The 27969-nt window shown below is 42.6% G+C and overlaps 3 protein-coding genes across 4 annotated transcripts; 1 reads left to right on the top strand and 2 right to left on the bottom strand.

Moving 5' to 3' along the window:
• The first annotated feature begins 1263 nt into the window (after window positions 1-1263).
• On the top strand, window positions 1264-8613 carry zbtb42 (zinc finger and BTB domain containing 42). Of its 2 annotated transcripts, none has more exons than XM_042072828.1 (2): window positions 1264-1456; window positions 2841-8613. In XM_042072828.1, exon 2 carries the CDS (start codon window positions 2855-2857, stop codon window positions 4586-4588), a length of 1734 nt encoding a protein of 577 aa, XP_041928762.1. In that variant the 5' UTR covers window positions 1264-1456; window positions 2841-2854; the 3' UTR covers window positions 4589-8613. The 2 variants fall into 2 exon arrangements, with proteins under 2 accessions (XP_041928762.1, XP_041928761.1); XM_042072827.1 differs by lacking the exon at window positions 1264-1456 and adding an exon at window positions 1503-2421.
• Window positions 8614-14366: 5753 nt separating this feature from the next.
• siva1 (SIVA1, apoptosis-inducing factor) lies at window positions 14367-21158 on the bottom strand. The gene is made up of 4 exons (XM_042072791.1): window positions 20887-21158; window positions 18872-19066; window positions 16764-16932; window positions 14367-14882 (listed from the first exon to the last, which is right to left on the bottom strand). Exons 1-4 carry the CDS (start codon window positions 21005-21007, stop codon window positions 14834-14836), a joined length of 534 nt encoding a protein of 177 aa, XP_041928725.1. The 5' UTR covers window positions 21008-21158; the 3' UTR covers window positions 14367-14833.
• Window positions 21159-21277: 119 nt separating this feature from the next.
• Window positions 21278-27714, bottom strand: adss1 (adenylosuccinate synthase 1). The gene is made up of 13 exons (XM_042072790.1): window positions 27435-27714; window positions 26399-26501; window positions 26227-26289; window positions 26060-26110; window positions 25871-25937; window positions 25552-25659; window positions 25296-25377; window positions 25073-25199; window positions 23641-23795; window positions 22898-23022; window positions 22615-22712; window positions 22355-22504; window positions 21278-22101 (listed from the first exon to the last, which is right to left on the bottom strand). Exons 1-13 carry the CDS (start codon window positions 27618-27620, stop codon window positions 22049-22051), a joined length of 1368 nt encoding a protein of 455 aa, XP_041928724.1. The 5' UTR covers window positions 27621-27714; the 3' UTR covers window positions 21278-22048.
• Between the last annotated feature and the right edge of the window lie 255 nt (window positions 27715-27969).

Here is a 27969-nt window from a genome sequence, read left to right as displayed (position 1 = left end):
TTCCTCACCGCATGATCCTCGGATTTGTCTAAATAAATACAAATATGCAGCGCTGGTGTTTGGTGATTTGTAAATAAAAGCCCAAGGAGGTTATAAAACACCAAATGTGTTGTACTATGTCTTTCTTGACTCCACATTCCACCGGGGGATTTCAAATTCAAACTCTGATCGTGGGAGACTTATCACACCTGCTGAGGAGCCGCTGCATTTCTGCTAAGCAACAGGCGTGCATTAGGAGACAACTGTCTTTCTGTCGTTTTCTTTCTCTCTCTCTCTCTCTCTCTCTCTCTCTCTCTCTTTCTGTCTCCCTGTTAGCATCTCAAATCCTGTCTATGAATATGGCGGACTGTTCTATATGATAAACAGCTTCTTAATATGTAAGGGACCCGCTCCAGAAGTTGGTGGGGGACTGTGGAGAAGGAACAATGGCCGGGTGTGTGCGTGTGGGGGGCATGGATACTTCGGTGCCAGGGCATTCTGCCCCAGCTTGGGATTAGTCTTCAGCCTGTTACAAGATCCCTCCTACCTCCCCTGTCCACCCCCCAGACGTGAAACACATCAGTCTCCACAACAAAGAGCATGAAAAGAGAGGGGGAAGTGTCTGAGAAAAGCCCACTAATTATACTCTTAAATAAGCTAAAAGGGAAGTATGCAATGGCTGCTGAAGGCTTTCATGAAATCCTGTGCCATGGGAAAAATATATATTAATTTTCCTCATTAAAACAAACCAATGTGCAGCTGTAAATTAGTTAAACTCAAAGAGTTTGTGTAAAGTGTTTGTGTTGTGGTCTCTTTTTTTTGTTCATTGGGCAGTCACCTACCTACTGGTCTCAAGTTAGCCAACTCAAACATACAGTAGATTACATGGAAGGAGTGGTGGGGCCGGGGCCAAGCCACAGCAGGTGATGTCATTCATTTTTGGAGAAAAGAGTTAGTTGCTTTCATCTCGGTTTGAGTCAAAGCTTTGTTGCTGATTGAGACACCTGTAGGCAATGGTGTTTTTTACATTCACTCACAACCTCATCAATGAAGTCTATTTCCCTCCTAAAAAATGTAAACTGGTACAACAATTGAATTTGTAGTCATTTATTGTTTTGTTTTAATTAAACTTTCTAAATTCTTCAATGCGTAGCCTAGTCTAACACCAAATTCAAAAGTTTTACCCAATTAGCACGAATAGTTTAGAATGGTCAGTTGTTCCGATGTGGCCATGAAACTTGGAAGTGAACACAGCTACTGCCACAGTGTGAGTTGATGCAGTAGTACAGTACAATTGTGCTCGGCGTTATCGCGAGACTGGACCATTAACAACCTGCTTGACACAGTACCGAGTGCTGCCTGCCCACTGCCAGGGTCGAACTGTGCTCAATAAACGAAGGGAGACGCCAACATCTGGCAACACATCATGAGAGGACGACGGAACCAGTAGAGGACTATTGTGGCTTGGCATTTCTGTGTAAGTATTGCGTCCGAACGTCGAGAAACACAGGGGCTGAAAGTTGGGATACCTTAGCTACCTCCATGCACTGCAGTTGTCGCGGTCAGCGACAGTTGCCGAGTTCCTTTGCTGTTTAAGGTTTTTACTAAGCTCCGGTTCATGAGTGTGTGCAGCCTACGGCCGCTCTGTTCAGTTCCAGCTCCTGTAGCCTAGTTGTTTTCGATCTGAAGTTAATTGTTTGCGTTTGAGGAAATATATTGGCCTATGAAACAGAGAAGTTTTCAAAAGTGAAAACATCGAAGTGGATTCCTTGTAGGCTAGGTGTTAATATTCGGTGTCTTTTTTTGCTTTCCCTACATCACCACATAATCTTTAAACTAGTTTACGCGAAAGTGTCGACTCGGAGCGTGTTTGTAATGGACAATGTAGTTGGATTCACGTCGCAGGAAAACTAGCTGCTCGATTATTTATAAAGTTTCTTACTGTGTGACAGACGCACAATGGAAAGAGAGACATTACTTAGGTGGAACTCTGAAACAAGTTGTGGCGTCTAGTCTCTAGATTTGAAGTAACATATGGCATAAGGGGGAGCACAGCTGGAGGTAGCGTTTCCACTGCGGTGATGTCAGAGCAGCTGACTCCACAGCTTGCAGTGTAATTAGCAAACAGGGCACCAGTTTACTCACTCGCCTGCCTTCTCCCTAACCTTGCTCGGTGGGCAAGAGAGCTGGAGATTGGATTGGAGAGCCTGCTTCTCTGCTGGGCGTTTATGTGAGCCCTGTCTGTGTGCGTGCGTGCTTGATAAATGAACGGTCTCTTCATGAATGTCCGATAAACACGAAGAGTTGAATAGCGAACGTTTTTTTTGTCCGTGTGGTAGCGTGTGTGCGACTGCTTGCACTTGCCTCGTCCTTTATGCAATTCCATGGGAAGCGCAAAAAGTAGCGATCAACTAATCGGACTGTTGCAACACGGAGAGGAAGGTAACTAGCCTACGTTCGGACAGCGTCAGTGTATGTTTATTATAAGAGTTGCTACATTCTAACTCCTAATTTGAAACATATATCATGTCTGTTAAAGACTTTGAGACTTCTAAGCCATTGTGAAGAAAAATATTTTCTAATTCACAGAACTGTTCGGATTAGTTTGTATATTATTAGTTTAAATGAAAGAAACCAAGTGTCTTGTACCGATCATTAGCATGTATTACATACAATGCATTTAAGCAGAAAGTTTTTGCTTTTTGAAGGCTAACGGTAAAATCTTTAATTTGGTTCTATTCTTTAATTAGGCATTTTGTGTGGCCTTGTAACATCGTCAGCATAGCTCGCTCCCTCCGCTGCACTCTGAATGGCCTCCCAACGTTTATTTAATATCCAGTTTTTCCTGTTTTGTCCGTCAGGTTATGAAGGAAGAATGGAGTTCCCAGACCATAGCCGCCAGTTGCTGCAGTGTCTGAGTCAGCAACGTCACCAAGGTTTCCTCTGTGACTGCACTGTTCTCGTCGGCGAGGCGCGTTTCAAAGCGCACAGAGCCGTGCTGGCCTCGTGCAGCATGTACTTCCACCTCTTCTACAGGGACCAGCTGGACAAAAGGGACGTTGTGCATCTGAACAGTGACATTGTGACGGCCCCGGCTTTCAGCCTGCTCCTTGAATTTATGTATGAGGGGAAGCTTGAGTTCAGCGCCCTGCCAGTGGAGGATGTCCTGGCCGCTGCAAGCTACCTTCACATGTATGACATCGTCAAAGTCTGCAAAGGCAAGCTGAAAGACAAGGATCTGTCGTCGCTGGACGAGACTCTGGGCGAGGGCATGGGCATAGGCATGGCCGCGCTGGGCTGTCTGGACAGCTCCTCTGACGGGGAGACGCAGCAGCACAGTGGCGGCAGCAGCAGCAAACACAAACAGGCGGGCACACGACGGCGGCCCCAGTCCCAGCAGCCCGCCCCGAGGGCCCCCCCGGCTGACGACTGTGACATGGACAGCAGCGAGGGCCGGCCGGCTGTCACAGATTGTGATAGGTCTGCTGTGGTGGTGGCGGGCAGGCAGAAGGCGAACGGTCACCCCGCCAGGTCCCCGGACCTTGTAGGTGTCAATTATGTGTCAGCCGAGGCCGAGGCCGGCGTCCAAACAGCTGGAAAAACAAAAGCTGATGTCAGTGGTCCGGCGTGCGCGGCCTCCCAGAGGTCCCGGGCGTCGGATGACATGGACTGCGCTCTGGATTTGTCTCTCAAGCCTCTGCCGGCCTGCCGCGACGCCTTCCACCCCTCCCATGTCTCAGGACAGCTGGCCCTCGACAGCCAGCAGCAGGGCTCTGAGCCACTTGTTAAAGACGAACAAGACTTGCTGTCAGAGCAGGGGGACAGTGAGCCGACGAGCCCGGAGGGCCAGCGCTTTGGGAATAGCGCCAGGAGCGCGGCGGTGACAGGGTTCGCTGCCCTCTTCCCGGGCAACAACGGCTCCAACGCCACCCTGCTAGCCCCAGAGGAGGAACTGATGGAGGGGGAGGGGGCAGAGGGGCTGCTGGTGGGGGCTGGAGGAGGGGGAGTGGGGGAGCGGGGCCAGGCGAGAGGCCGAGAGGCAGACAACGAGGGAGGGGGGAGAGGAGTGGGTCTCAGCCTGGTGGTAGGAGGAGGAGGAGGAGGAGGGGGAAGGAGGCTGCTGGGGGACAGCGAGGAGGAGGAAGAGGACGACCTGGCGTCCTCGGACATCTCCACGTCCAGCGGGGTCCTGCTGCCGCCGGGCCAGCAGGTGTGCGTGTGCCCGCTGTGCAGCAAGGTCTTCCCCAGCCCGCACGTGCTCCAGCTGCACCTGAGCTCGCACTTCCGCGAGAAGGACGGCGCTGTGCGCTCCAAGCTCTCGCCCGACGGCTCCGTGCCCACCTGCTCGCTCTGCGGCAAGACCTTCTCGTGCATGTACACGCTCAAGCGGCACGAGCGCACGCACTCCGGCGAGAAGCCCTACACCTGTGGCCAGTGCGGCAAGAGCTTCCAGTACTCGCACAACCTGAGCCGCCACGCCGTGGTGCACACGCGCGAGAAGCCGCACGCCTGCAAGTGGTGCGAGCGCCGCTTCACGCAGTCCGGGGACCTCTACCGACACATCCGCAAGTTTCACTGTGGCCTCGTCAAGACCCTCGCCATCGGCTAGGCACCGAGGAGTCCGAAACAACTCAACACACACACACAAAAACACACTCATATATATATATATATATATATATTCACAAACAAAACAAACACAAAACAAATAGCACTCGTGCCATGACAATATCAACATGACAAATGTGTCTTTGTATCCACTCAAGACTACTCTATGCTACTGTACAGGTCTCTTTGAATCTCCTGCTGTTGCTGCACATGAAAACGTAGCCTAATTTGAGAGCACTGAGGGGCATCCTTTTGCATTAATGCTCAGTGAGGCTTTGCTAATTTCTAATGCACATAAGTGTGTTTAATTAGTGGTTGCCCACGGTGTTAATCTCTCCCTCTCTCTGTCTCTATCTCTCTCTCTCTGTCTCTCTTTTCGCCTGGGCATCTGCATGGTTCAAATAATAGACAATGTATGGTAGTCGAGAGATTTGGCCTTGGGCTGAAATATCTATTTGTCACCTCTGTATGCTGAATGAATGGAAATGCTGGAGGGCTGGATGCACTTGTGGTTTCTCCCATGAGAGCTGTGTTTTTTTCCTGAGCTTGAAATTATAGAAAACAAATGAGTTGTGTGTGTATATATAGAAACACACTCTGTTCAAAGAGCAAATGATACAACCTTTCAGAGCAGCAGAACTTTCAGTGGTCAGCCTGTAGGCTCTCATTCATGACACAAAGCTCACAGTCCAAGCCTAGGATCCCTGCATTATACTTTAGACAGCTAAAAGTCTGAAGTTTGACAACTACTGAGTATTTGTTTTGTTTGTTAGAATGTTGGGAGGTGTCATTTTTGACAGACCTTTGTTAGCACATCAGAAAATATTCTGTTATTTATATAATAGTAACTCCGTTTGCAGCAGGACCAGATCTGTTTGTTTTGTACATATCTACTGTAAGAGGCGCCTGCTTTGTTTAAGATGGGAGGGAGTTTATCAGGACTGTCACTTTGCCATGACGGCTCTGTGAAAGATTTGCCTCTTATTTGTGCTGTATTGAAATCGACTGCTGAACATCTGTTGGAGGTGGAAGTGGAAGAGTTTGTGGAGCGATAGGGCTTTTGTCAGGAAAACATGGCAAGTTTTGCTTTATCGCCTACTGTAAGCGACAGAGAGGAGATGGCAACCATCTCTGGCATGCATCTGGGCTGCATCTGGCCCGGGTCTGCACTGGAGCAACAGTACGGTCTGTACTGTGAATAAGCTGGCTTGGGCGGCGTGCTGCTAAAGGACACGCACATGAGTCAAGTGCTGTAAGACTCTGGGCTTCCCCAGGAAGCACTGCACTGTGCCCTACTGTACTGCAGATGAGCTCATGTCATTGCACGATGTGGTCATTCCAGATGGGTAGACTTTCAGTGGCATCTCGCTTGTCCTGTTGATGTATTGTGGGGTCACCTTACTGGTCTAAGACTTTTTTCCTTTGTTTTTCTTTCAATCTCTCCCTCTTTCTGTCTCTCTCTCTCTCTCTCCATCCCTTTTGTGAAGTGGGTGAATGTGAAACAAGATCAGGCAGGATGGTGAAACTGATTTCATCAGTGAATAATTTGATTGACTGGGTCTCTGGTGTTAGAAGTAATAGAAGGTTGTTTGCTTTTCTGTTTTCTTTGGTTCTTACTTGATTCGGATATAGCATATACTGTATGCATCAGCATGAAAGCAGGTAGCACTAAAACTCCAACTTCTGTATGATTTAATCTCTCCTGAGAAAACTTGATTAGGATTATTTATTAGTATTTTTTATTTGGTTCAGGGTTTTTATTATCTGTTAAATTCTTGAAGTTTTAGAGAGCTTGTTTCTTTTGCTGGTACTATTTCAGTTGTTAAATGGGGTCACTTCAACCTTGTATCACAGGTAGTTACTGTTTGTGTTCATGAAGTGAGGTTTTGTAACTTTTTTTTGTCCAATGTTAAAAAACAAAACCAGAAGCTATCTTAAATGATTTTTTTTCTCACAAGATACTGAGAAGCACTTGTTTTGAGCATACATACTGTAGTTTTGACACTGATACTATGTAGGCTGCTATTTCTAACTATTTGTATATTTAATGTAAATATGTATTTTATTTATCAAAATAATTTTGTCTTTTCGTGTGTCAGACACAAGCTGAGTTGAGAAAAAAGATGCCTCTCAATAACCTTTTCGCAATCCTTTAAATCAAAGGTGTTTTTGACTCTCAGATTTAGTTTTCTTCCTTGAGAGGTCCTCCCTCTTGTTTATGCCTTGATTTGGTTGATGAGCAGCATTGAGTGGCATACAACTCCTAGAACTACTTATTTTGCCTTGTGTGAAGGATGTGGTGTTTCTTTGGTGCTAACACTCCAATGTTCCATGGAGCACCCACCAACAATTCAAGCTACTGCTCATTTTCCTGTTTATCGCCTGTTCAGATTTCTCCTTGAAGGAATCGTGCGTCTTCCCCACTCCGTCTCTCTACTGAAGGAGAATCAAGTCTCGCGTTGCACTTTTTTTTTGTATTGACCATTATGCTGGTATGTGAGAAATGTACGGAGGGAGAATTTATGCAGGTGCATAGCGTATGTGTGTCAGCACAGAAGGCAATGACTGATGCAGAAGAAAGAGTACTGTATGTTTCTGTTATTTTCCCCTATTCACACAGACAGGACTGCACCCCCACAACCATATGTTTTTTTTTTTTTGTTGTTCTTGATTTTGTTGCACATTTACTTTTATAAAAGCCCCTGTAGAATAGTATTTGTCCCCCTTTATTTTGTTTGTATACTTAAGGATCAGTTTAAACATTGTGATTTGGCTTTGTTGCAATTCTAAAGTATTTGATGTAGTCTGTATGAAGAGAACAGAGAAAAAGGATACCCTTCAGTCATTGGTTGTCTTGCCATGCATTTCAGTTGTATGTGTTGTTTTTCTGGTCATAACAATCTCATGATATCAAATGAATGTCACATTGTATATTTATCGAAGCTGAACATGGAGGAATGTAGTTTGTCTTGTCTTTTTCATTAACTCAAAATAAGACATCATTTCATACAGCTCTTGTTGAGAGATTGTGACTGTCATCTTGATGTATGCATTTTGCTATTCCGAAGCAGTGTGAATGAGTACACTGTACTGTTTCTGTTTTTGCAAAACTAATGCAATTTTATTTATATTTCTAGAATCATTTGACAGCATCCATGTCTCGTTGACACAAGGTGGACAATATGTTCACCCAACCCTATCGACAGCCCTTCGTGGTTGTTAAATGTCACAGACCGCACATATACATACTGTTTTTTTTAGCAGTTAATTGACCGAAATGTCCTAATTGATAGATGTCACATCAAATTACTGAGGTAGAAAGTACCTATATTACATATTACAAACCACTCCAGCGAGGCCTATTTGGTCTCTCCTTGTCATTCTCATTTTGTATGGGTAGGGTTTGAAGAGAAACACCAGCATGGAACAGTCACAAGAGCCAACGTTATGCATTGAGTCCTGTGCTTCTGGAAGTGGTGAATCCTAGATGGAAAACTTTAGGTTTGGAGGAAAAACCTCCCCCTTTCGACTGCATGGATGTGTAATTCTGAAAATGTACTACTATTCTAGAGTCGAATTCAAATGTTAGTATGCATTAATACTGGAATATTGTCTTTTACAGGTTCAGACTGTGAAATTGTGTATAATCAGAAAAATATTTATTGATTCCTTGTGCAAAATTTTACTGTATCTCACAATTTTGATTTGTAAAATGAAAGATACTACTAAATGCAGAACTTTTTTCATAGACTTTGTAGAAGTGCCATTAGATTTAATATAATTTTTTAATAAGAAAGGTATATTTTATAGGAATCAAAAGCTTCAGTGATAGTGCTTTAGAAACCATAGATGACAATCTCTTTGATTTGACACTTGATAGATTTTGATGATCTGGAATTGTGTGTGCTTTTTTGTTAGCTCTTTTGACGTGTGCCTGTGTGTGTGTGCTGTGAAAATGTGACAATCTCCATTTAGGTCTTTTATTTAGAACGTGCATACATTAAAAGATCATTTTCTGTGACAGTGTGTGTGTGTGTGTGTTTCATTGAAAATAATTACACCGTGAAAAATAGATAGCTACAAATTAGTGTAATTATATCATATTGTAGATTTTGTGTTTATTTACATACATGTGTTTAAATTTTTTTACTTACAAAATATCTGTGTTATTGGTAGAGAAAACAACACCGTCTGGTGCAGGTGATACATTGGTTTGAAGTCGGGGGAAAATATTTCAATAGAATTTCCAGCAACTGGACTTGGGAAAAATTGAGTTAACATCTAATACCCTGCTCTCAATAGCTGTGTATAGTCAAGAGTGTGTTACCAAGCAGTAATTTGTATTAAGCAGGCAAACAAAGAAAGAAAAACAAAACCGAAAAATGCATGTCTAATTTGGAATCTGAGCCAATTCCGTTGTCATTCTCCAGAGCACGATTCAAATGATTCCCCCCACCCTGAACATCTAAAAGAAATCCAGCTGCTCGCCTGTGTAGTTCCCACCCCCTTCCCCCCACAAAGTTCACACTCACCCACAACAGCAGGGGACAAGGCAGCACCCCGACCCCCACCCCCCCATCACCAAAAAAATCTCAGCCTCTGCCTCATCCTACGAACTCCATTGTGTTCGGGGTCCGGGGTGTAGTACTTTGGTCGTCCCTATTGTCCGCTTCCCCCAGCCCCCAGCTCCAACCCCCTCCAAGCAAACCAACTCTCACTTTTGGGACACAAACAGACAACGTGGAAACACAGGCCTGCCATGCCAGAACCACAGGAATGAAAGAATAGAACATGCACAAGGTGCTCACATGTTTGAAACAGTTCTACATCAAATGGGTCTGAGATGTAGCTCCTAAATGCTTCATTGCGCTATGACAATCATGAATCATCGGACGATGGAGAGATTATTCATTTGGGTGAATAGAAACAATAAATGGCATATAGTTTGTGCAGTTCTAAGCTATTGTATATATCATTTGTATAGTTGACACACACACACATATATATAAGCCTTACAACTTCAATCAGTGTCAAACAGATCATAAACTCTTAAATGTGTATATGGGATTATGACGGTGAGGACACGTTGACAGTGATTGGAGAGGCAATGCTCGAAAGCACTGAGTGAAAGAAGAGTTAGGACACTCTGCTGCAATAATATTAGTGGCTAAAAAGTGCCAGTGGAATCTATAAGTCTAACATGTGTATGATGTACACTTAACATATTCACATATTTAGTCTCCCTCAGGTTATTTGTAATAACTGAATGGAGACCTTTACAGATGCTTGACTTCCTTCCACTCTTCCAGCTAGCTGTTTGTGTGTGTGTGTGTGTGAGAGAGAGAGAGAGAGAACGAGAGAGAGAGAGGAGGGAGGGAGGAGGGATGGAGGCTGTTTTGTATGGTTTGATATTTGCATGCAGTCCCCAGGTAATAGGAAGACTTTGGAGAAGAAGTGAAGTGGAAAGTTGCATGTCTTCACCTCCCAAGGCCAGCGGTGGGAGCCCTTGACCTCTGCTCACGGCACCCGAGACAGCTGGTGCTCGACCGTGTTCACTTCTTTATTTATTTATTTGCCAACAAAAGACAGGTGGTCACACTTGAAAATGAGAGGTGCTTGTAGCACACACACACACAAACACATAGATACACCGAGAAATGCGCACACGCACGCACGCACGCACACACACACACACACACACACACACACACACACACACACACACACACCGAGACATGCATACACACACACACACCAAATCACACATACACACACAAACACAGTAGCATGCATACACATTCTTAAGGATGAAAAAAGAACAAACAGCGATGTTCCAGCCTGGATGTCATCTGAGACATTTTTTTTTTTCAAAGAAACAGGACCACTGCCTCAAGGGGACAATGCCATCACACAAAACCAGTTCACAACAGCACTCCTGAACTGCACACACATTTAAATTGTTCCTTTAAAATGATGTTTAACTGCACTGTAATATTTATTATTATATCTAGATGTTCAAGTGAAAAAGAGAAATAATTGTTATAATTGGTTGATAAAACCTAGGGTTCTCTTCTTTTGGATTGCACATCTGGTTTCTCAAGGGTTAACAAAGGAGATGTTCCAAAAATGTTCAATCCTGGATGCCATCAGACATTTTGGCTTTCAAGGAAACTACTGTCTCAGTGGGATCATGCCACCACACGTTTACACTAGTAAAAAAAACAGTTAATCTGTTTGTCTTTTAGATCAATCATTTCTATCACCATGCTTCCATAAAAACAGAAAGAAATAATAATCAGGTTAATACAACCTGGCTCAATATATTTTGGAAACAGCAAGTGGTGGACAACATGTTTAATCGAAGTTCTGAGTGTCCATTCAAATTGATTATGATAATTTTCTACTGAGGCTCAACTCGGCAGAATTTAGGAAATCAAATAAAGAACAAGAACCTGCTTCATTGAGCAGGAAATGTTGAACTGCAGTCCACAGAACTGTGTGTGTTCTGCTATGTCCCCATCACAGTGTGGAAATGTCATTTTAAATCCACAGATGTTTTCATATGGCATGAAGTGATGAACAATACAGCAGCAGACACAACTCTCTATCAACAATCATCTGGTAAAAGGCCTGTAAGGAGAAGGGATACAACAGGTGCTTACACACTTTGCACCTGCACTATAATCATCCACCTGCCCAGGATAGGCCTTACTGTAGTTTCAACAGTATATGTAGTAGTACTGACTGGTGTGGTTGGTCTCTCAGCGTTGGGCTGTGGTTGCCTCCTCGAGCGTCCGAGTTGCTGGTGTTGAAGTGTCCTTGGCCCAGTGCACAGCTGTCACTTACTCAACCTAGCTAACTCATATTTATAGCAGCAGCATCACTGAGAAAGGCGCTCTTTCCCTCTCCTATTCAAATACACACACAAGTGCAACCACACACACACACACACACACACACACACACACACACACACACACACACACACACACACACACACACACACACACACACACACACACACACACACACACACACAGTCATATACTTACAATCACACGACACACACACTTACACCCAAACACACAAAGTAACACACACACACACACAGACACATTCAACACACAGAAACACACACACACACAGTCATATACTTACAATTGCACAGCACACACACGCACAGACACACACACATTCAACACACAGTCACACACACATACATTCAACACACAGACACATACACAGACACACACACACTCTTTCTCCAGGCACAGCTGGTCCTTACAAGAAAGGGAGTGAGACAAAGCCACACGCCTGGTCTTAAGTCGGTCCAGCAGAACGGCAGCCAGCAGGCCCACCTCAGAGCAGGCCCTGGCATGTGCCCCCAGGAGGAGGGAGGAGACGGGGAGAGGAGAGAGGGAGGAGGACCCCAGCCTGGAAGTCTGAGCATGACCTTTTTCAGTAAATCGCCAGGGCTCGGGGGCTCACGATGAAAAACCACAACAGCTGCATGCATGGTGCCATTTAAAAAAGAATCGCTTCAACACTTCACCATTCAAAAAACGTCATTCGAAGATGGACTTGGAGGATGGAGCTCAGCAGACAACTAATCAGACTGTACCATCGAAGATCGCCCAACACTCATACGACTAAACGCCTGTATTATCACCTCAAGCCACACTAGAGAAAGGATTAATCCAAACTACCAATTACATATCTCACACACATTTTTCCTCACAATGAAACAATGACATTTTAAAGCAGTTTAAGTCTCAGATCAGATGTTGAGAAATGACCCAAGCATAAAGGTATCACACAGGACAAGAGATGTCATTGTGCCTTTGTGTCCCCCACCCACCCGCCCGCCGGCCCACCTCGCCCCTCCCTGGCCGAATCCGTGTGTGGGGCCCAACAGGCTGACTCTAACGGAGGACCATTATTTAAGACAGGCTGCCTGGGACATGCGGACGCCTCCTCCCCACCATCGGAAGCAGCTGCTTGCGCACTCAGCCAGAAATCAAGCGTCGCCTCGCAGATACCAACCGCGGAGAACTCCCCGCAGACTGGTCACAACTGGCCGAGCAGATCATGAACGGGTGGCCCAACTGTTGTCAAGGGCTGCCACCCTGATACCCAATCATCTTTCTTCCCCCCCCCCCGCCCCCCCCCCCCCATTTCGAACATCTGCAATATGACATTAGGTTTGAAATGAGATTAGAAATGCATTAGATATTAGATTTGTTTGTTTTTTTTAAATGAGAACTGAAGTGGGAAGGCTTTGCTGTGCCCTCAGAGATTTTCCAAGAGACAAAAAGTAAGCAGTATCCAAATCTGAGATCAGTGTGAAGGCTCACACAGACAATACAGCCTTTATTTAATTGACGTATTTCCATGGTGTGCCCAAGTTAATTGATAATTAGTTTGGGTTTGGGCCAGAGCTGCCCTCTGTTGGTGGAAGTTTGGCATGAACAGTGGTACTCTCCCTAGAGCAGACACGTCTGGGGCCTATCTGCGGCCCCTTCCCCAAAATATGAGTGTTTTGATTTGGTACATTTCACTATATTTCTGACAGTTCTTAGTAATTATGGTGTTAATGCAGGAGTTAATAATCAGAGGTATATGGGAAAACTACTCGATCATAGCTAATACTGATGAATCATTTTGCAAGCAAATTCACTGGTCTGTTTAATATATCATTATCTTTAAGATAAAGGTCATTCAAATTTATTTTCAGATTTGTTCAGATAATAAATATTTGTGTAAATGATTCATACATAATACATAATTCCCACTATGGCTCTTAGTGGGTCAATTGAGGGCATGTAAAACTGAAAACAAAGAGCTGACCCTATAGTGGTATAGTCAGTCAAAAAATGTTTGAACACCCGTCCTAGACAGCAAGACAGACACTGCATTGACTAGACCCCCGTACACTGGACCAGAACCTGATACAGGTCTTATCTATTCCAGAATCAGAATCTTTGACAGAATTGAAGAGGCCATGGACTACCAGGACTGAGTCATTTCATTTTATGCAGTTTTTTGTAGAGTGGACTTAATGTCATGCTTAGTCTCAAATAAGACATCAATATCTCTTGGGTGGCCGCTGGCTGGCACTATACACTGCATGGATTGACACAATACATTGTAGACTGATGGTATTCATTTCACCCAGTGCATGTAGAGTAGTCACAAAGAGGAAGTCACGAGGAAAGGTCAGTGCGGTGCTTAAGTGTGTGAACAACAGATAAGGGCATTCTAAAGAAAGTGAAACACAGATGTTGTTTACTGTAATATCACAGACGTGTTCAGAGTTTTACAGAGGCAGCTTTTGGTAGCATCAGTGGAGCATGTAAATGTCTGCTGGTGTAATGGACTTTAAGCGTGTCTCTTTTTTGTTAAGTGAATATTTAAGAATCTCAGCTGTTGGAATGAAACCTGAGAAAATCACATCCCCCTCTTACACAAAATAGAGAGAGAGACAAAACACACCAACTGATTCTATATACATTATGGTTATGGATAGGTTTTTGTCCAACTTTGTTGTGGCAACTATGCTATTGACAAATATTAATTAGCTAGTCACACATTCAAATGACCTACAGGTAGATTCCTGGTCACATAGCACACTAAAAGACATAGTATTTGATTAAATGTCTATAAAATCAGATGTGCTACATTTGTGGAAATGAAACCTTTGTGGACATTTCCAGGTAAGAACTGATATTATTTGTTGTCCATGGTAGAAGAGCGCTCATGAAGTTCCACAAAACTACATGTACCAGATAAAGAATTTATTGAACAGGATATGAAACTTCAGCGCATACACACTACAAACGTTCAGCCAGTTCAAGTCTTGCATCCTACAAATACACATCACTCAAAGGCCACAGGTATTAGGGGAAATGGGATGAAAATATAAAACATATCTTATAAGGAACAAACAACTTTCAGCACTATTTGGAAATAAGAGGTCCAATGTTTTTCTCTCCCCCAGTTAAACAAAGATTCAGTACAACTTTCATGATAGACATACATCTTATAAACAAACACAGCCACTTCTTTAAAGACTTTATTACAGGAAACACACAAATGTACACATTTATACAGAAGTATTGCAGTAAAAACGTAAACATGCATATAAAATATAGTCTTATAATTGATTTCAATGCATCATTACAGTTTAAAAAGAGTTCAAGCATATTCCACAGTCCTCTAGTTGGCTTCATGGTCCTTCAGTCTTCGATTACGATGAGCAGCTACAGCAATAAGCCTTGTCATACCGATCAGTGTAACTGCAGAGATACATGAAGCAATATTTTAGACTACATGGTCTTTAGTGCTACTGATGAACAGAACCGGATCTTCTCATAGAAAGAGAATCACACACTCAAAGTAGCAAAGTTAGTTTGAGTGCAACCTGATTAACAGAACCGAAATAGAGAAATGTTGTAACTGAAGTGCTAATTCTTTCCTGGCCATACATAGCAGTCAGCAACTCATGAATATCTAGTAGTATGTTTGCCCACCCCTTCATTAATCTTAACCCCAGAGGCTAGAGAGAGTTACACAAACCATTACCAAATTTGAGTTCAACACAAGGTCAGAAAGGCACTTTACTACAGTAACCAACTCTACGATCAACTAAAAAGACAAAACAAACTTCATTTATAGCAATCAAAATCATTTGGCTATTGTAGAGCTCCCTCAAGAGCCACAATATATTTATATTTTACAATGCACTTGTAAATAGCAAAACTTCTAGTGACTTGTCCTCCCTGTACACAATGAAAATGCTTTTGTTGTGGAGGTGAAGGATTAACAGGCAAAAACCAATCTCCAAAGAGCTATATCCAGATTTCCAACTCTAAGTGAAAAGTAAAATTCCATGACTTTTCCCTGACAAAACAAAAACTGAATTTCCATGACTTACTTACTATATAATGAAAAGCACAATACACGACCAATGATTTCAGAGCACCTACGTAGCGTTCAAGAACCTTTAATTTTTTAGAGCGGGAGATGAATAAATGGGCACAGTTGGCACACTCAAGCAAGCAGTAAAGCTAATAACCAGCTAACAACCAGATATACACCAATTCTGCATGAAAATATATTCATATTAATGAAATTCCCTGATATTCCAAGATCAAGAGAACATTTCCTGACTTTCCATGTCTGGAATAGACTTCCTAAAGATCCATGATATTCCAGAAATTCCATGACCCGTGGGAACCCTGTATATCTACTGACAAGGTAATGTTTCACTATTCTCGCGGGATTTGTCGGGCCACCGTTCTTGAAGTTGCATGGCTGGTTTTCTCGGTACCAACTCGCTATGTCTAGACTGTATAGCTATGCTGGGTGAACGATTTGCCCATTACAAGTTCATTTACCATCAAATTGGCTTCGTAAAGGTTATACTAAGGTGAAAATCTTGTATAGTGTACCTTTAAAATGAGGAATAACAATCAATTTGGCTCAGACATCACAACCAATGACAAAATATTAACCCTATATTAACAATGAAGCAATTCTAAACAAACAATGTGTGGTGAAGTGGCCATGTTGCAGGTAAAGCGATCACTAAATCCATCCTACTGAGCCCTAAAGCAGCTTACAGCTCCCCCTTCTGGACAACAGTTTAAGACCACATTCCTTGTGTGAACCCAAGGTGACTAAAATACAACACCCACAATTCTTTCAAAATATATTGCGATCAGGAACCGTTCCATATAGGAACACATGATCTATCCTACACTTTTAAATGTAGACTCGTTAATGGCTAAATTTGACCTTGGAAAGGTCTGCGGCGCTCGTTGAGTGCCTTCAAGTTATGAAAACTTTAACCATCAGCAACACATGGAAAATATAATACTTACTGAAATAAGAGTTGAACAATAATAATAACATTACAAGGTAACATCAAACTATTAGGCCTAGGTGAATGCGAGTGAACACTTGGCTCACAGGTACGGGTTGGCAGGTCTGTAAATGTACTGAATGACCATCCCATCAATGAATTTGCAGAAAATAGAAGAACAGAGTATACTATACTTATTCTAACCTAAGTGTGCATATATGCGCTCCATGGTAATGCAGGCATTAGGAGTAAATGTAGAACAATTGATCCATGCTAATGCAGGCAGACGGTGTGTGTGTGTGGTTGTACTCACTCTACAGTGATACAGAAGGTGCAGCAGAGACTGGTGCAGCCGATGCACTGCTGGGTGCAGGAGGTGCAGATTGGACGTTCACACTGAGAGCAGGGCTTTCTGGACGCACTGGCCTTCAGGCACACACTGCAGCCTGTGGGAGCTGCCGCACCAACCATGGAGACACAATCTTCCAACACAAACACAAATAGACAAACATTTACTGCTAGCTCCAAAGTAAAACTGTTAGCTTGCTAACTAGCTAAATGTGGAAGCTTTATAGGCAAACTTTTAGGCCCGTCACTTTAAGCACTAAAGCACTGCTTTGAATGAAACATTTAGCATAAGCCCATGTTCCAAAAAGAATGCCCAGACCAATAATGTTGACAGGAGCATCAATCTACTATTTCTACAGTAAGGAAGTTCCATTGCCTACCATAGAAGTTAGTCAAGTCTGAAGTAGCACCCCTTAATGCAAAACAATCCAGAGTTAGGCCCACGAGTTGGCACACCTCTTGAAGATAATGCTAGCCAGCAGCCTTGTCCAAGTTAATTTTGCTAACGTTTTGCTGAGCCTACCCTATGACCAACTAACTTCCTTAATAAATTGACTACATTTGTTAAAACAAAATGTCTTCAAAAGTATGTAGAAGGTGGTTACATTTAGTTCCACTCCAATCACTTCACACATTAAATTTCCACTTGCACTTGTAGGCTATGCTGCTTTAATTTCTAATTATTTAGTTTATTTTCTTGAACTGCTATTTCTTATCCTGGACTGCCACCTTGGGCAGCCGTGGCCTACTGGTTAGCGCGTCGAACTTGTAACCGGAGGGTTGCCAGGTCAAACGCCGACCAGTAGGAACGGCTGAAGTGCCCTTGAGCAAGGCACCTAACCCCTCACTGCTCCCCGAGCGCCGCTGTAGTAAGTCAGCTCACTGTGTCGGGATTAGTGTGTGCTTCACCTCACTGTGTTCACTGTGTGCCGAGTGTGTCTCACTTATTCACGGATTGGGATAAACGCAGTGACCAAATTTCCCTCACAGGATCAAAAGAGTATTTATACTTATACTACATACTGGATAGAAAAGGCAACCACCTAGTGAATAAAAATCTACATGTTTGAATGGCCAAAAAAAAGGATAAATCGTATAGTATTCCACACATTACCTTGGTGTTAGGGTAGCCTACTCTGCAAGTCATTGACAGTGAGCGGTAACTTCAATCATTTGCATTTATCATGCTAAAACTCTGACACCAGGCATTATGCTGATGCCTGACCCAAAGGGAAAATTATAATAAAAAAATTAAAAAAAAGACTTTAAAGTCTATAATGTTGGTTTGGCTGTTCATTGATTTCACTCATCTGCCAAACTTGTTTAAGATATGTTCATAGCAAAAATAGATGCATGCGATTCATTTAGATTATTTAATCAGAGTATGTAATTAATTAGATTACATGTTTTAATTGATTGAGCCCTAATATAAATCTCCCTGCAAACTGCTAGAATAAGGCAAAAAAGGATCAAAATCTGGTTGGTTACTACAGGACTACAGGAAGGGGTGGGAAATGTATCTGGTATAACACAGCCAATTATCTGGCCTTGGTTGTAGAAATGTTCTTATTTAGATAGAGATAGATACTTTATTGATCCTCAAGGGGAAATTTCAAGTGGTAGAATTAAGTTGTAACTTGTGTAAATGACATTCTGACATGTAAAGTTTGCCAAACATAGCTAAACGCTCAGTTAAAGGCAGGTAAACACTCGGCATTGATAACACTTCAACCATGACATTGTTTGTGGTACTTAAATGAAATAAAATAAGTAAACTGGAATGAGCATAAAATAGGAACGTAATGGCTGTTTAAATCCCAGGTACATAGAGATAATGGACATCAACCTTGTTCCTTTTATTCATGTTTACTGAAAGATGGCATATTTATCAGCCCTTTACTCTGCCCATATCAGTGCAACACCACTGGTTTCTATTCAATCAAAGGTGTTTGTGTTCCCCTAAAAGTGAGCGGAAACGTGTTGCAATTCTAAATTCCCGGACATACCGGTCCAACATATTAGGCATCACCGAGTTAGAAATTGCACGTGTGGCCTAAACCATACAGGAATTACCTGGAGCAGCTGTTGTCTTTTTTAGCTTGCCGTCGAATCCAATCACAGTCTGTCCCTTGAGGAGAGTGTGGGCTCCATTTGCCATAGGAGCCTCTTTGGAGATATGGCCATTACATGACTTGTCCTCCCCGCTCACTTTCCATAGTCTGTCCATAACGGCTTTGGTCCCATTGAAAAGCAAGTTCTTCGTCTTTTCTAAAGGGCAAATTAGTCAAATATCAGCGGGAAGTCATGCCAACAAATCAGGTCAGCATTCAGAACTGGAGCCACTTCTGAGAAACATAAGTAAAATCTGAAATATGCCCAAATGCATCTTCACCCCATTAACAGATCAAATGGAAGAGGACAGACATCAGATCCGAGCAATAACATTCAAGCCACATTGCAAAGACGAATTTACTACAATAAATACCATTACCAGAGGATGAGCATGCAGACATTTAGGTACTTGTCAAAAAGGGGTCAAAGCAAAGGAGAAAGTGGTAAAAGAAAAAGGAGAGAATGAAATAGAAGAGCAGTGCTCGAAGTGGGCTGGTACGAAGTAAAAACATGAAAGGTACCGGCACTGCACTCCAAATCAGGTTCTGTGTGTACTCAGGGGGTTAATTAAGTAAACTACATTACCCAGGAGTGTGGCGCTACGTGACTCACCTGTTCCCCCAAACTGTAACCTCTACTTGTGCAGCTTTCTATCGTAAGAGACAGCAAAGAGGCTACAGAATCACCGCACATAATTGCTAATTAAGCTGCTCTGACAGGAGGTAATCTTTGCGCATCTTAAAATGCCTAATAGAACACTCCAACACCAGCATAAGTAACATGTTTAAATTTAACACGCAATAGTTTTTAAATGAGGCAATGTTTACTTCCTGAAGTGAGTTTTAGGAGTGTTACCAAACGGAAATAGTTTTTTTGCCCCGACGTCTCAATCACAATGGGTTGAAAAGTCAAGACTCATGGGATAAACGCTTCAGCTTGTTCTGAAGGATCTTTGTTTAAAGGGAAACTTGGCAGGATTTCCCCCTCTGCTGGAGAAATTGTGCATTATGCTATTTCAAAACTGTGGGAAAAGGTAACGATAAAGCACATGGATTTGTTTACAAGCTGGCAAAACGGTTAGCATAAGTTCGGCAGACAATGTGGATGTTACAAGGTAAGAAACACGATTTAAAACGAGTTTCTTGTTTCTCACTTCTCTTTCCGGGACGGTAGTCTCAATGTTGCAAGGTTGGTTTTCCGCCTGGGGACGCTAGGGGCAGCGGGAAAAGTCACCATTTTCACCGGAACAGGTCATTTAACCATCCAAATGATTTCTAAACGGGTTTATTACGTTGAAATAGTTGCCAAGTTCCCCTTTAACATACAAAATTGCAATTTTGCATGACCGTATCAAATGGCTGTCGATTCGCCCTGTACCACCAAATTGGCCAAGATACAATCTAACGTTATGGCATGGCATACGCGTCATCACAATCAAAAAGCCAACATCGATGCTAACGTTAACTCACAGTTGTTAAACTCCCACATTGAAACTAGTTGGCCCCTTAGCAGCTATTATAAGTTACGGTTCGTTCGACGTCCACGGAGTTTCAACTACATAACCATGCCGTGATTTAAATGGGAACTCAAACAAAAGTAACGTTAACATGGACGATTTCATTAACAAGTGAAACGTGCTTGATTGCGGAAACACGTTATGTGAGATGAGACAGCAGCACTAGCAATAGTCACTAGCAATTAAGCTAAGCCGTGTCAGAGAACGGGCTCTGGCCGTGTCAACCTAAAATGTCTCTTGTAACTTAAGTTTGATTGGAGGCTAGGTTAGCATCAACGTTAGCCTTATAACACAGTCGAGACCTGTTCACTTAGCTAACGTTAACACTAACTGTTAACATTGTCGAAAAACTGGCAGCACTTCAAAAATATAACACAGGCTACAAATAAGTAATTTAAACAATAAAAGCGGTCTCTTTTGAGGTTGTGAAGCAATTGAGCAGTAACTTCAAATGTCTCACCGTATATTTCTTGTCGGTACATGTTCCCAAACACTCCATGACTGCTTAATTCCTTTTGACTAACATGAATTTTATATTGTGAGGAGAAAGTCTCCGTAAATGGACAGGATCTCTTAGGCATATCTACAAAGTATGAAATAGTTTCGTTAACGTTATTGCAGGTTTTTGATCCCGTAAACAAAGCTCTTGAACTGAGGGAAAAGCTCCGCGTTGAGGTATAAACACGATTTCGCGGGAACTTACGCAGGCCCTCCTTCAAATTTGGATGTGGGCCAGGCACTCTTTATCACCCTTGGCTTCTTCTGTGTTTTGCAATGACTAAACGACCTCCACCTACTGGTATGGAGTGAAAATTCAGTATCACCTAAAATTGCAAGTTATACAATAACTGTGACACTAACATATATTGGAATTTATTGCAAAGCCAAAATCCCTTATCCAAATTACACCAAATTAATAATAACAACATAATCATCAACAACAAAAGTCAACAGAATAAAACATTACTGTTCAACGTAATTCATGCATGTAGAAAGTACACTATCCCGTTTAATTATTATGAGAAAACAAACAAACAAACTTTCCCAACACAAAATACAAAGTAACATGAGGATGCCAGAGATACTTCTTGTTTTGACACTTTAATGTCAAGATAATGCCTCATCAAAAGTGACTGTCCATGAAAAATGGAAAACACTTCAATAGAAAGCCCCATGTCACATGAAACTAACTCAGTAGGCTAACTGTCCCACACATATTTATAGTGCAAACAAGCAGTGGGATTAACAAAAAACTGGTTCCACAACAACTATGTTTCTGAGTAAAACACTGCCTTCTGTAAACCTTTAGACAGTTCCTTATCAGAGGACCAGCCATTTCAGTGTTGTTGTGTCCATAACTCTGATTCTGGGATGAGGTCATTAATATGCCATGCCCTCTGAAAACAGTTTAAGCTGAAAGGACAGCCTATGAAAATGAAAGTAAATGTAGGCCTAGGTGTGTGTAATGTTTCATTCCGTCTGGTGTTTAGATGGAGATGGCAGATGGGACTTGAGATGCTTCCAAGATGCGTCAGCTGCCATCTCAGCGGCATGCTGAAGAACTGGAGAACCTATGGATAATGCTAAGGCATTCCAGAACATCTGGATGATGCAGAGGCATTCTAGAACATCTGTATCATGCACTCTCTGGACGGTCCAACGCCAACCCACTTAACTGTTGGAGAGACGGAAGAAGGACAGATGTCATGCATGAACAAGAGGAACAAAAACCACAGAGATTTTTTTTATATATATATATATAAATATCTTGATTTTTGTCTTTCCTTTAAATTTAAGACTAATCCGCTTTGTATGCAAATAATACTAAGGATAACATTGTTAACTTAGTCAAGACAATAGATAATTGGTAAGCATATAATCTTACACGTGTACTGATGAGACTTTGACCTGTGGTTGGTTTCACTTACTAGGAACACCAATCTGGTTCTCCACAAAGCGGATGTAGTTCTGGGCTTTTGGTGGGAGGTCAGCCCATTTCCTAGTAGATGATGTGTCTGTCTTCCAGCCAGGGAAGGTTTCATACTCCACCTCCACTTTGTTTAAAACATCCATGTTGGCTGAGGAAAGGAGAGAATATGGTGGGAGATTAATTTGGGTGTGGAACGTAGTGGGTCTGGGGGTGGGTATGTGAAAGAGTAGCATAATAGCTTTAGGACATCATAATTACATGGGAAATGGGGGATCCGTTTTCCATTGAGTTTATAGGCCACACCAACTTTGATCTCATCCAGAACGTCAAGAATATCCAGTTTAGTTAGTGCAATACTGTAAAAGGAAAAATTACAACTTGCTTTATGTTCTTCTGTTAAGGTTTGTAGAGTTTTGTTTTACCCAGATACATCATTTAGCTTAAGTCATTGCATTCTAACAGCAGAGGGTGCAATTTCCCCATTCAACAGGCCAATGAGAGACTCAAACATGTCAAAGACAAGCCATCATATTCCACTCACGCTGTAAAACCATTGATCATGTGGGCATATCTCAGGATGACCAGATCCAGCCAACCACAACGCCTCTTCCTGCCTGTGGTCACGCCCACCTCATGACCCCGTGTCTGCAGCAGCTCTCCTATTTGCTGAGGAGGAAGAATAAGACATTCACACATCCCTTCTCCAATACAATTTCTTCAATACAACCCACCACAACATAGCTTGTGAAAAGAATCAAGGCCCTTCTGATGGGACAGTAAATTGAGTCGATATGCTGTCCAAACACTGAGGGCTTGCCTTATAAATTTCCAGCATATGTCCTGCTAGGGGGCATATTCCAGTAACCCAATCTCTGACCCGGCCGTAAATCTATCTGTGACCCTAGAACTGGCCCTAAATTTATCTATGGCCCATGTGACTGTCCGTGGAGCTATCAGGTTTTTTAACAGTTCCCTCACGCATTCTGACAGCTGGTCCAGTGGGTTAATCCATATGTAAAGGTCACGGCGTATGCCATGCAACAGGAGCCTCTGTGACATACACGTCAAATTGTCCATGACAATTACTATGAATTTGCCATGACATGATGGTCAAGCATGGGGTCATGGTCGTACAGTCTTTATAAGGGTAGGCTTGGAATTATAATCATGGTACTTATATAATCATTCCATGACATCTGGAGTATGAAACAGGAGGAATATTAGGATCAGAGAATCGGAATAAGAAGCAGAATCAGACCTAGAGATCGGCCTAGAAACACTTACATTGAGTTGCTCTGTGGGAAAGGCCCCAATGCCCACTCTTGTGGTATAAGCCTTAGATACTCCATACACATCTCCAATATTTGCGGGAGGAATGCCAAGTCCAGTGCAAACACCTCCCACAGTACAGTTTGATGAAGTTACAAAAGGATAGGTACCTAAGAAAAGTACAGTACAGTTTGATGAAGTACAGTTTGATGAAGTTACAAAAGGATAGGTACCTAAGAAAAGAATAGGTACCCTGTTAAAAGTGTAATGGACAACCCCTTTTGTATGACAACCACAACCTTATATTTTTTAGACATTTCAATGCTGTTGCTCTGAAGAAAAACAGTCTCTCTCAGGGTTAGGCTACTATTTGCTGCTGAAATAACAACAAATGGTTCAATATTACTATTAAGTCCAGCATTTGATGCTCTTGATTTTGATTGATTGACTCTTGTTATAACTCACACTTATTGAAGAGACATTTTGCAATCAGTAAGCAATCTGTTGTCTGTTTCTTTTTTGTGTTCTGCAGGGAGCAGTTTTAAGGTCTACAATACACATACTACAGTACATTGTAAATGTTCAGTATTACTGTTACTGAGATGATGCACCCTTACATGTTGTAAAAGTGAGTGGTTTGCCTAAACGGCAAACTATTCAGGCATATATTATAGATGTTAATAAAAGGATGTGCAGAAACATTAATCAACATTCTGCCAGTGGCGATTGCTGCTCTTTGGAACAGGGGAAGCTCTGATAAAAATAGTCAATTATTCAATTAATATTATTAAGGTGCTATATTGTTCGTTAAGGGCAACAATTATCCCAAAACCCAGAATAGGCCAAACAGTAGGCTATAGAGTTGACATGGCATAATGTAGCCTACACCCAGAGAATGTCTACACCGTTATATAGTGCGCTACCTAAATACAGCCTAAATACACAACTGAAACAAAAGCAAGTCACAAACTCTGTAACTCCACATTACGGTTTTATTTACAGTATGCTATTTACAAAGACAAATAGAAACCGACTGTATTGCTCCCAAATTATGAGAATTTAAGCTGCAACTTGCCTTGCCTCTCGACTAGCCAACACTAACGTTAACGCATCCCTTGAACTTGAACCACTTCCTGTCAGATTGCGACATATGCTGTCAGTCAAAAAGAGTCCAGCCTCTATGACGGTTCCTCTAATCATCATACAGAAGCTCGGCGTCCAGGCCGAGCATTCGACCATTTAAGCTCCTCTATGAATATTCACTTGTAAAATGCCATCTCTTGCTAGGATGAGAATCAAAACCCTTTGAGATTTTTGGTGTTTTCATTTGTATAGACCTGGTTTGTACAGCATGTTTTGTTCTCATGTTTGAAGAAGATAATGATGATGATGACAAGAGGGAGGAAGAAGAGGATAATGATAATGATGATTACAGCAGAGGCCTTACCAAAGTCAATGTCAAGGAGAGCGGCATTGGCCCCTTCAGCAAGGATTTTCTTTGGTGGTCCATGCAGTGCCTCGAACATGAAATGAACCCCATCTCTCACCATGGGTCTGAGCTTCTCCGCATACTCCTAAATAACACAAAATAACACAACAAATTGTTTTTAAAAGTAATTCATAAAAACCTTTCCATGACTGCTCATAATATGACCTTCAGCTTTACAAACCTTCAGCTTTTTCAACTGACTGTCGGTATCAACTTTAAGACCAGGATACATGGACTGGTACTGCTGAACCAGATGCTTGAACCTAAGGACGACAATGATGACATTTGGGTTTCTCCTCAGTGCATTTCATCGCTGAACACAACTGTAATCCATTTCTCAAGAATGAAGATGGAACATTTTATTCTAGTCATGACTGTCCTGCTTTTTTTATATGAATGTGAATAAATTAGTCAGACAGTGGGCTAAATGGTCTTACTTGGCCGAAAACTCTTTGAAGTCAGCTAGAAGGTCACACACACGAAGCCCAGTACGAGATGCCTTGCTTGTGTATGTGGGTCCGATGCCTTTCTTTGTTGTACCAATGCTGTTAAAGATAATCAGATTATTACATTTCATTGGCTACACTGCATGAGTGTGTACGTGAGAAAGAATTGTTTGCACTGCATGAGTGGGTATGAGAGTTCATGCGTGTAGTGTACATGTGTGTGTGTGGTTGTAGGTATGTGTGTGTCTGCGTGTCTGTGTACACATGTAAAGACCATAGGGAGGAAACACAGTCTGTTCCCCACTCTCACCTCTTCCCCTCCTGAGCTTGTCTCTGGGCCTCCAGCATGCCGTCTACTTCCTGATGGAAGTCAAACACTACAGAAGAGAACAAATAAACAGACAGGCAGAGACAGCATGTTACATTAATCATATGTGGATAATATATCATAGTGTTGTACGACATGACAGTTATTTGAATGTGATCTTCTGTAGTATACCTATGTGAGCGCGATCCGAGATGACCAGTCGCTTCTCCCAGCCTTTGAGACCTTGCAGGAGAAAAAAACAGCACAATGTCTGCCATTTGAAATATGACAACCCATAACCTTTATGCTTTGAATGTGGGTGTGAAATATGCCTGAGTGGGTCAGACATCTTGCTTTACCTTTCTTCTCATTCTTTTCTCCCTCTTCAAACAAACCAGGTAAATGGATGACTACGCCATTACCTAAACACAAACAAAACCTTTAGGGTATAAACTGAACATCACACATGGCAATGGCAGCAAAGGGAATTTGGGCCTAAGTAAGACATGAAATTGCAACAGCAACACTTACCGATGAGGGAAATGCATTTGGGGTTGATGATTCCACTTGGGAGAAGATGGAAGTCGTATGCTTGACCGTCTACTACCACTGTGTGGCCAGCATTGTTACCACCCTGTCAATCAATAAAAGACCAAAGTGAAATAGCTGCGATACTTCTCAGTGACATTCTCAGATGAACCATCTCTTGAACTTTTCCCAAAAGAGCCTAGTGTGTTCAAAAGTGACCCTGAGTCGAACTCCATGATCTGAAGACTTCAGACCCCATCACTGAGCAAACTTGAGAGGGCTAGGTGCACCTTGCCTCCCTCTCTCTCTCTCTCTCCATTTCTACCAAACAGGCTGCCCTTTCCCCCCATATGACTGGCATGGGAACACTGTGCTACCCCCTCAAGTGGTCCCAAGCCCCTTCAGCAGGAGAGGGAGCTATTTTAACAGTCTTGGCTTTGGTCTGTTCCATCTTCTGCATTGGGTGGGCCATGGGGGGATCTGGCCTTCTCACATGTCGAGACAGCCTGGGAATGTGACCCTGCCCTGACTGACATTTACTGAGGACATGGACAGACCCACACAAACAGTGACAGTAAAAGGGATTTCATACTGGAAGAATGCACACATGTATTGTGGTCAAAGTGGTCTTTGTCTCATGCACAAGTGTAAGGATGTGTCAGGTAATCTACAATTTGTCTCATAATAATAATTCTGTTTTATGGGACTGAAGAAAATGTAATAGCAATCTTATCACCCAGTGGGGAAAGTCTAAATCACATTTCACAGCCTGTGTTTCACAGCTCATCCAAATTTCACATCTATACAAAGGCACTAGGAACTAGGTGTGTTAGACCTACTGTTTTGTCATTGAATTGAACATTACTGATATTAATTTGCAAGCCCTTCAAAGAATCGGGATGGAAGATGTAGGCTTAGGCTATGTTTTCAAATATAGGCTATATGTAGCCTATAACATCACCAACCAAATACATACATCATTTAACTGAACATAGAGGAACAGGCCAACAGTGATGACAATTATGTACAGTAGGCCTACCTGACACCTGCAAACCATATCGGAGTCCGTCGCCAATAAGTCGACCACTTTTCCCTTGCCCTCATCTCCCCATTGTGCACCAAGAACTACCATAACTTTGTTCCCAGTCTCGCTGCGCGGCCGCTTCTGCCCCGCTGCAGGGGGATTTGTGTAATTCTTATGATCATTTACTGACCAGCCCGACATCTTCGTAGACTTAAGACTGCTGAAGTAGCCGTGCGAAATGGATCAGCGGGCGTACAGCCTGTCTTCACAGCAACTGGTAGCAGACGGTTTGAGTCAACCCGGCAGGGGACCTCAAGAATGGGGGCGTGACACGATCAAGACGAGTCACTGGTCAAGACGTTTGCGTAATTATTAGCTGATATAACCCATGAAGTTCGCCCTACCGATGTTCATATCGACTGATACATTTTTTTTTGTTGTTGAAACAAAACTGTAACAAGGGTAAAGGGACATAGGCCTAGTCTAACCTGCAGTAGCCTAAACCTATTGCTTGGTGTGGAATGCACGACAAAAACCTTTAATAGTTAGG

Source organism: Alosa sapidissima, chromosome 19, assembly GCF_018492685.1.
Source record: "Alosa sapidissima isolate fAloSap1 chromosome 19, fAloSap1.pri, whole genome shotgun sequence".
NCBI classification, from domain to species: Eukaryota; Metazoa; Chordata; class Actinopteri; order Clupeiformes; family Clupeidae; genus Alosa; species Alosa sapidissima.
Note: the sequence above shows the minus strand (reverse complement) of the source record. Positions and strands in the feature narration are given on the sequence as shown.

What these genes read in the sequence shown, in the direction of transcription:
- zbtb42 (XM_042072827.1), top strand. Translation starts at nt 2,364, where the DNA reads ATGGGAAGCGCAAAAAGTAGCGATCAACTAATCGGACTGTTGCAACAC. An exon ending in GTTGCAACACGGAGAGGAAG is followed by an intron (nt 2,422 to 2,840) that starts GTAACTAGCCTA and finishes TTTGTCCGTCAG; the next exon opens with GTTATGAAGGAAGAATGGAG.
- adss1 (XM_042072790.1), bottom strand. Translation starts at nt 27,620, where the DNA reads ATGTCGGGCTGGTCAGTAAATGATCATAAGAATTACACAAATCCCCCT. An exon ending in ATATGGTTTGCAGGTGTCAG is followed by an intron (nt 26,502 to 27,434) that starts GTAGGCCTACTG and finishes ATTGATTGACAG; the next exon opens with GGTGGTAACAATGCTGGCCA. An exon ending in AGAAAAGAATGAGAAGAAAG is followed by an intron (nt 26,111 to 26,226) that starts GTAAAGCAAGAT and finishes TTCTCCTGCAAG; the next exon opens with GTCTCAAAGGCTGGGAGAAG.
- siva1 (XM_042072791.1), bottom strand. Translation starts at nt 21,007, where the DNA reads ATGCCTAAGAGATCCTGTCCATTTACGGAGACTTTCTCCTCACAATAT. An exon ending in AAAGACAACAGCTGCTCCAG is followed by an intron (nt 16,933 to 18,871) that starts GTAATTCCTGTA and finishes TTGTGTTGGAAG; the next exon opens with ATTGTGTCTCCATGGTTGGT. An exon ending in ACCTTCTGTATCACTGTAGA is followed by an intron (nt 14,883 to 16,763) that starts GTGAGTACAACC and finishes GTATCTCTGCAG; the next exon opens with TTACACTGATCGGTATGACA.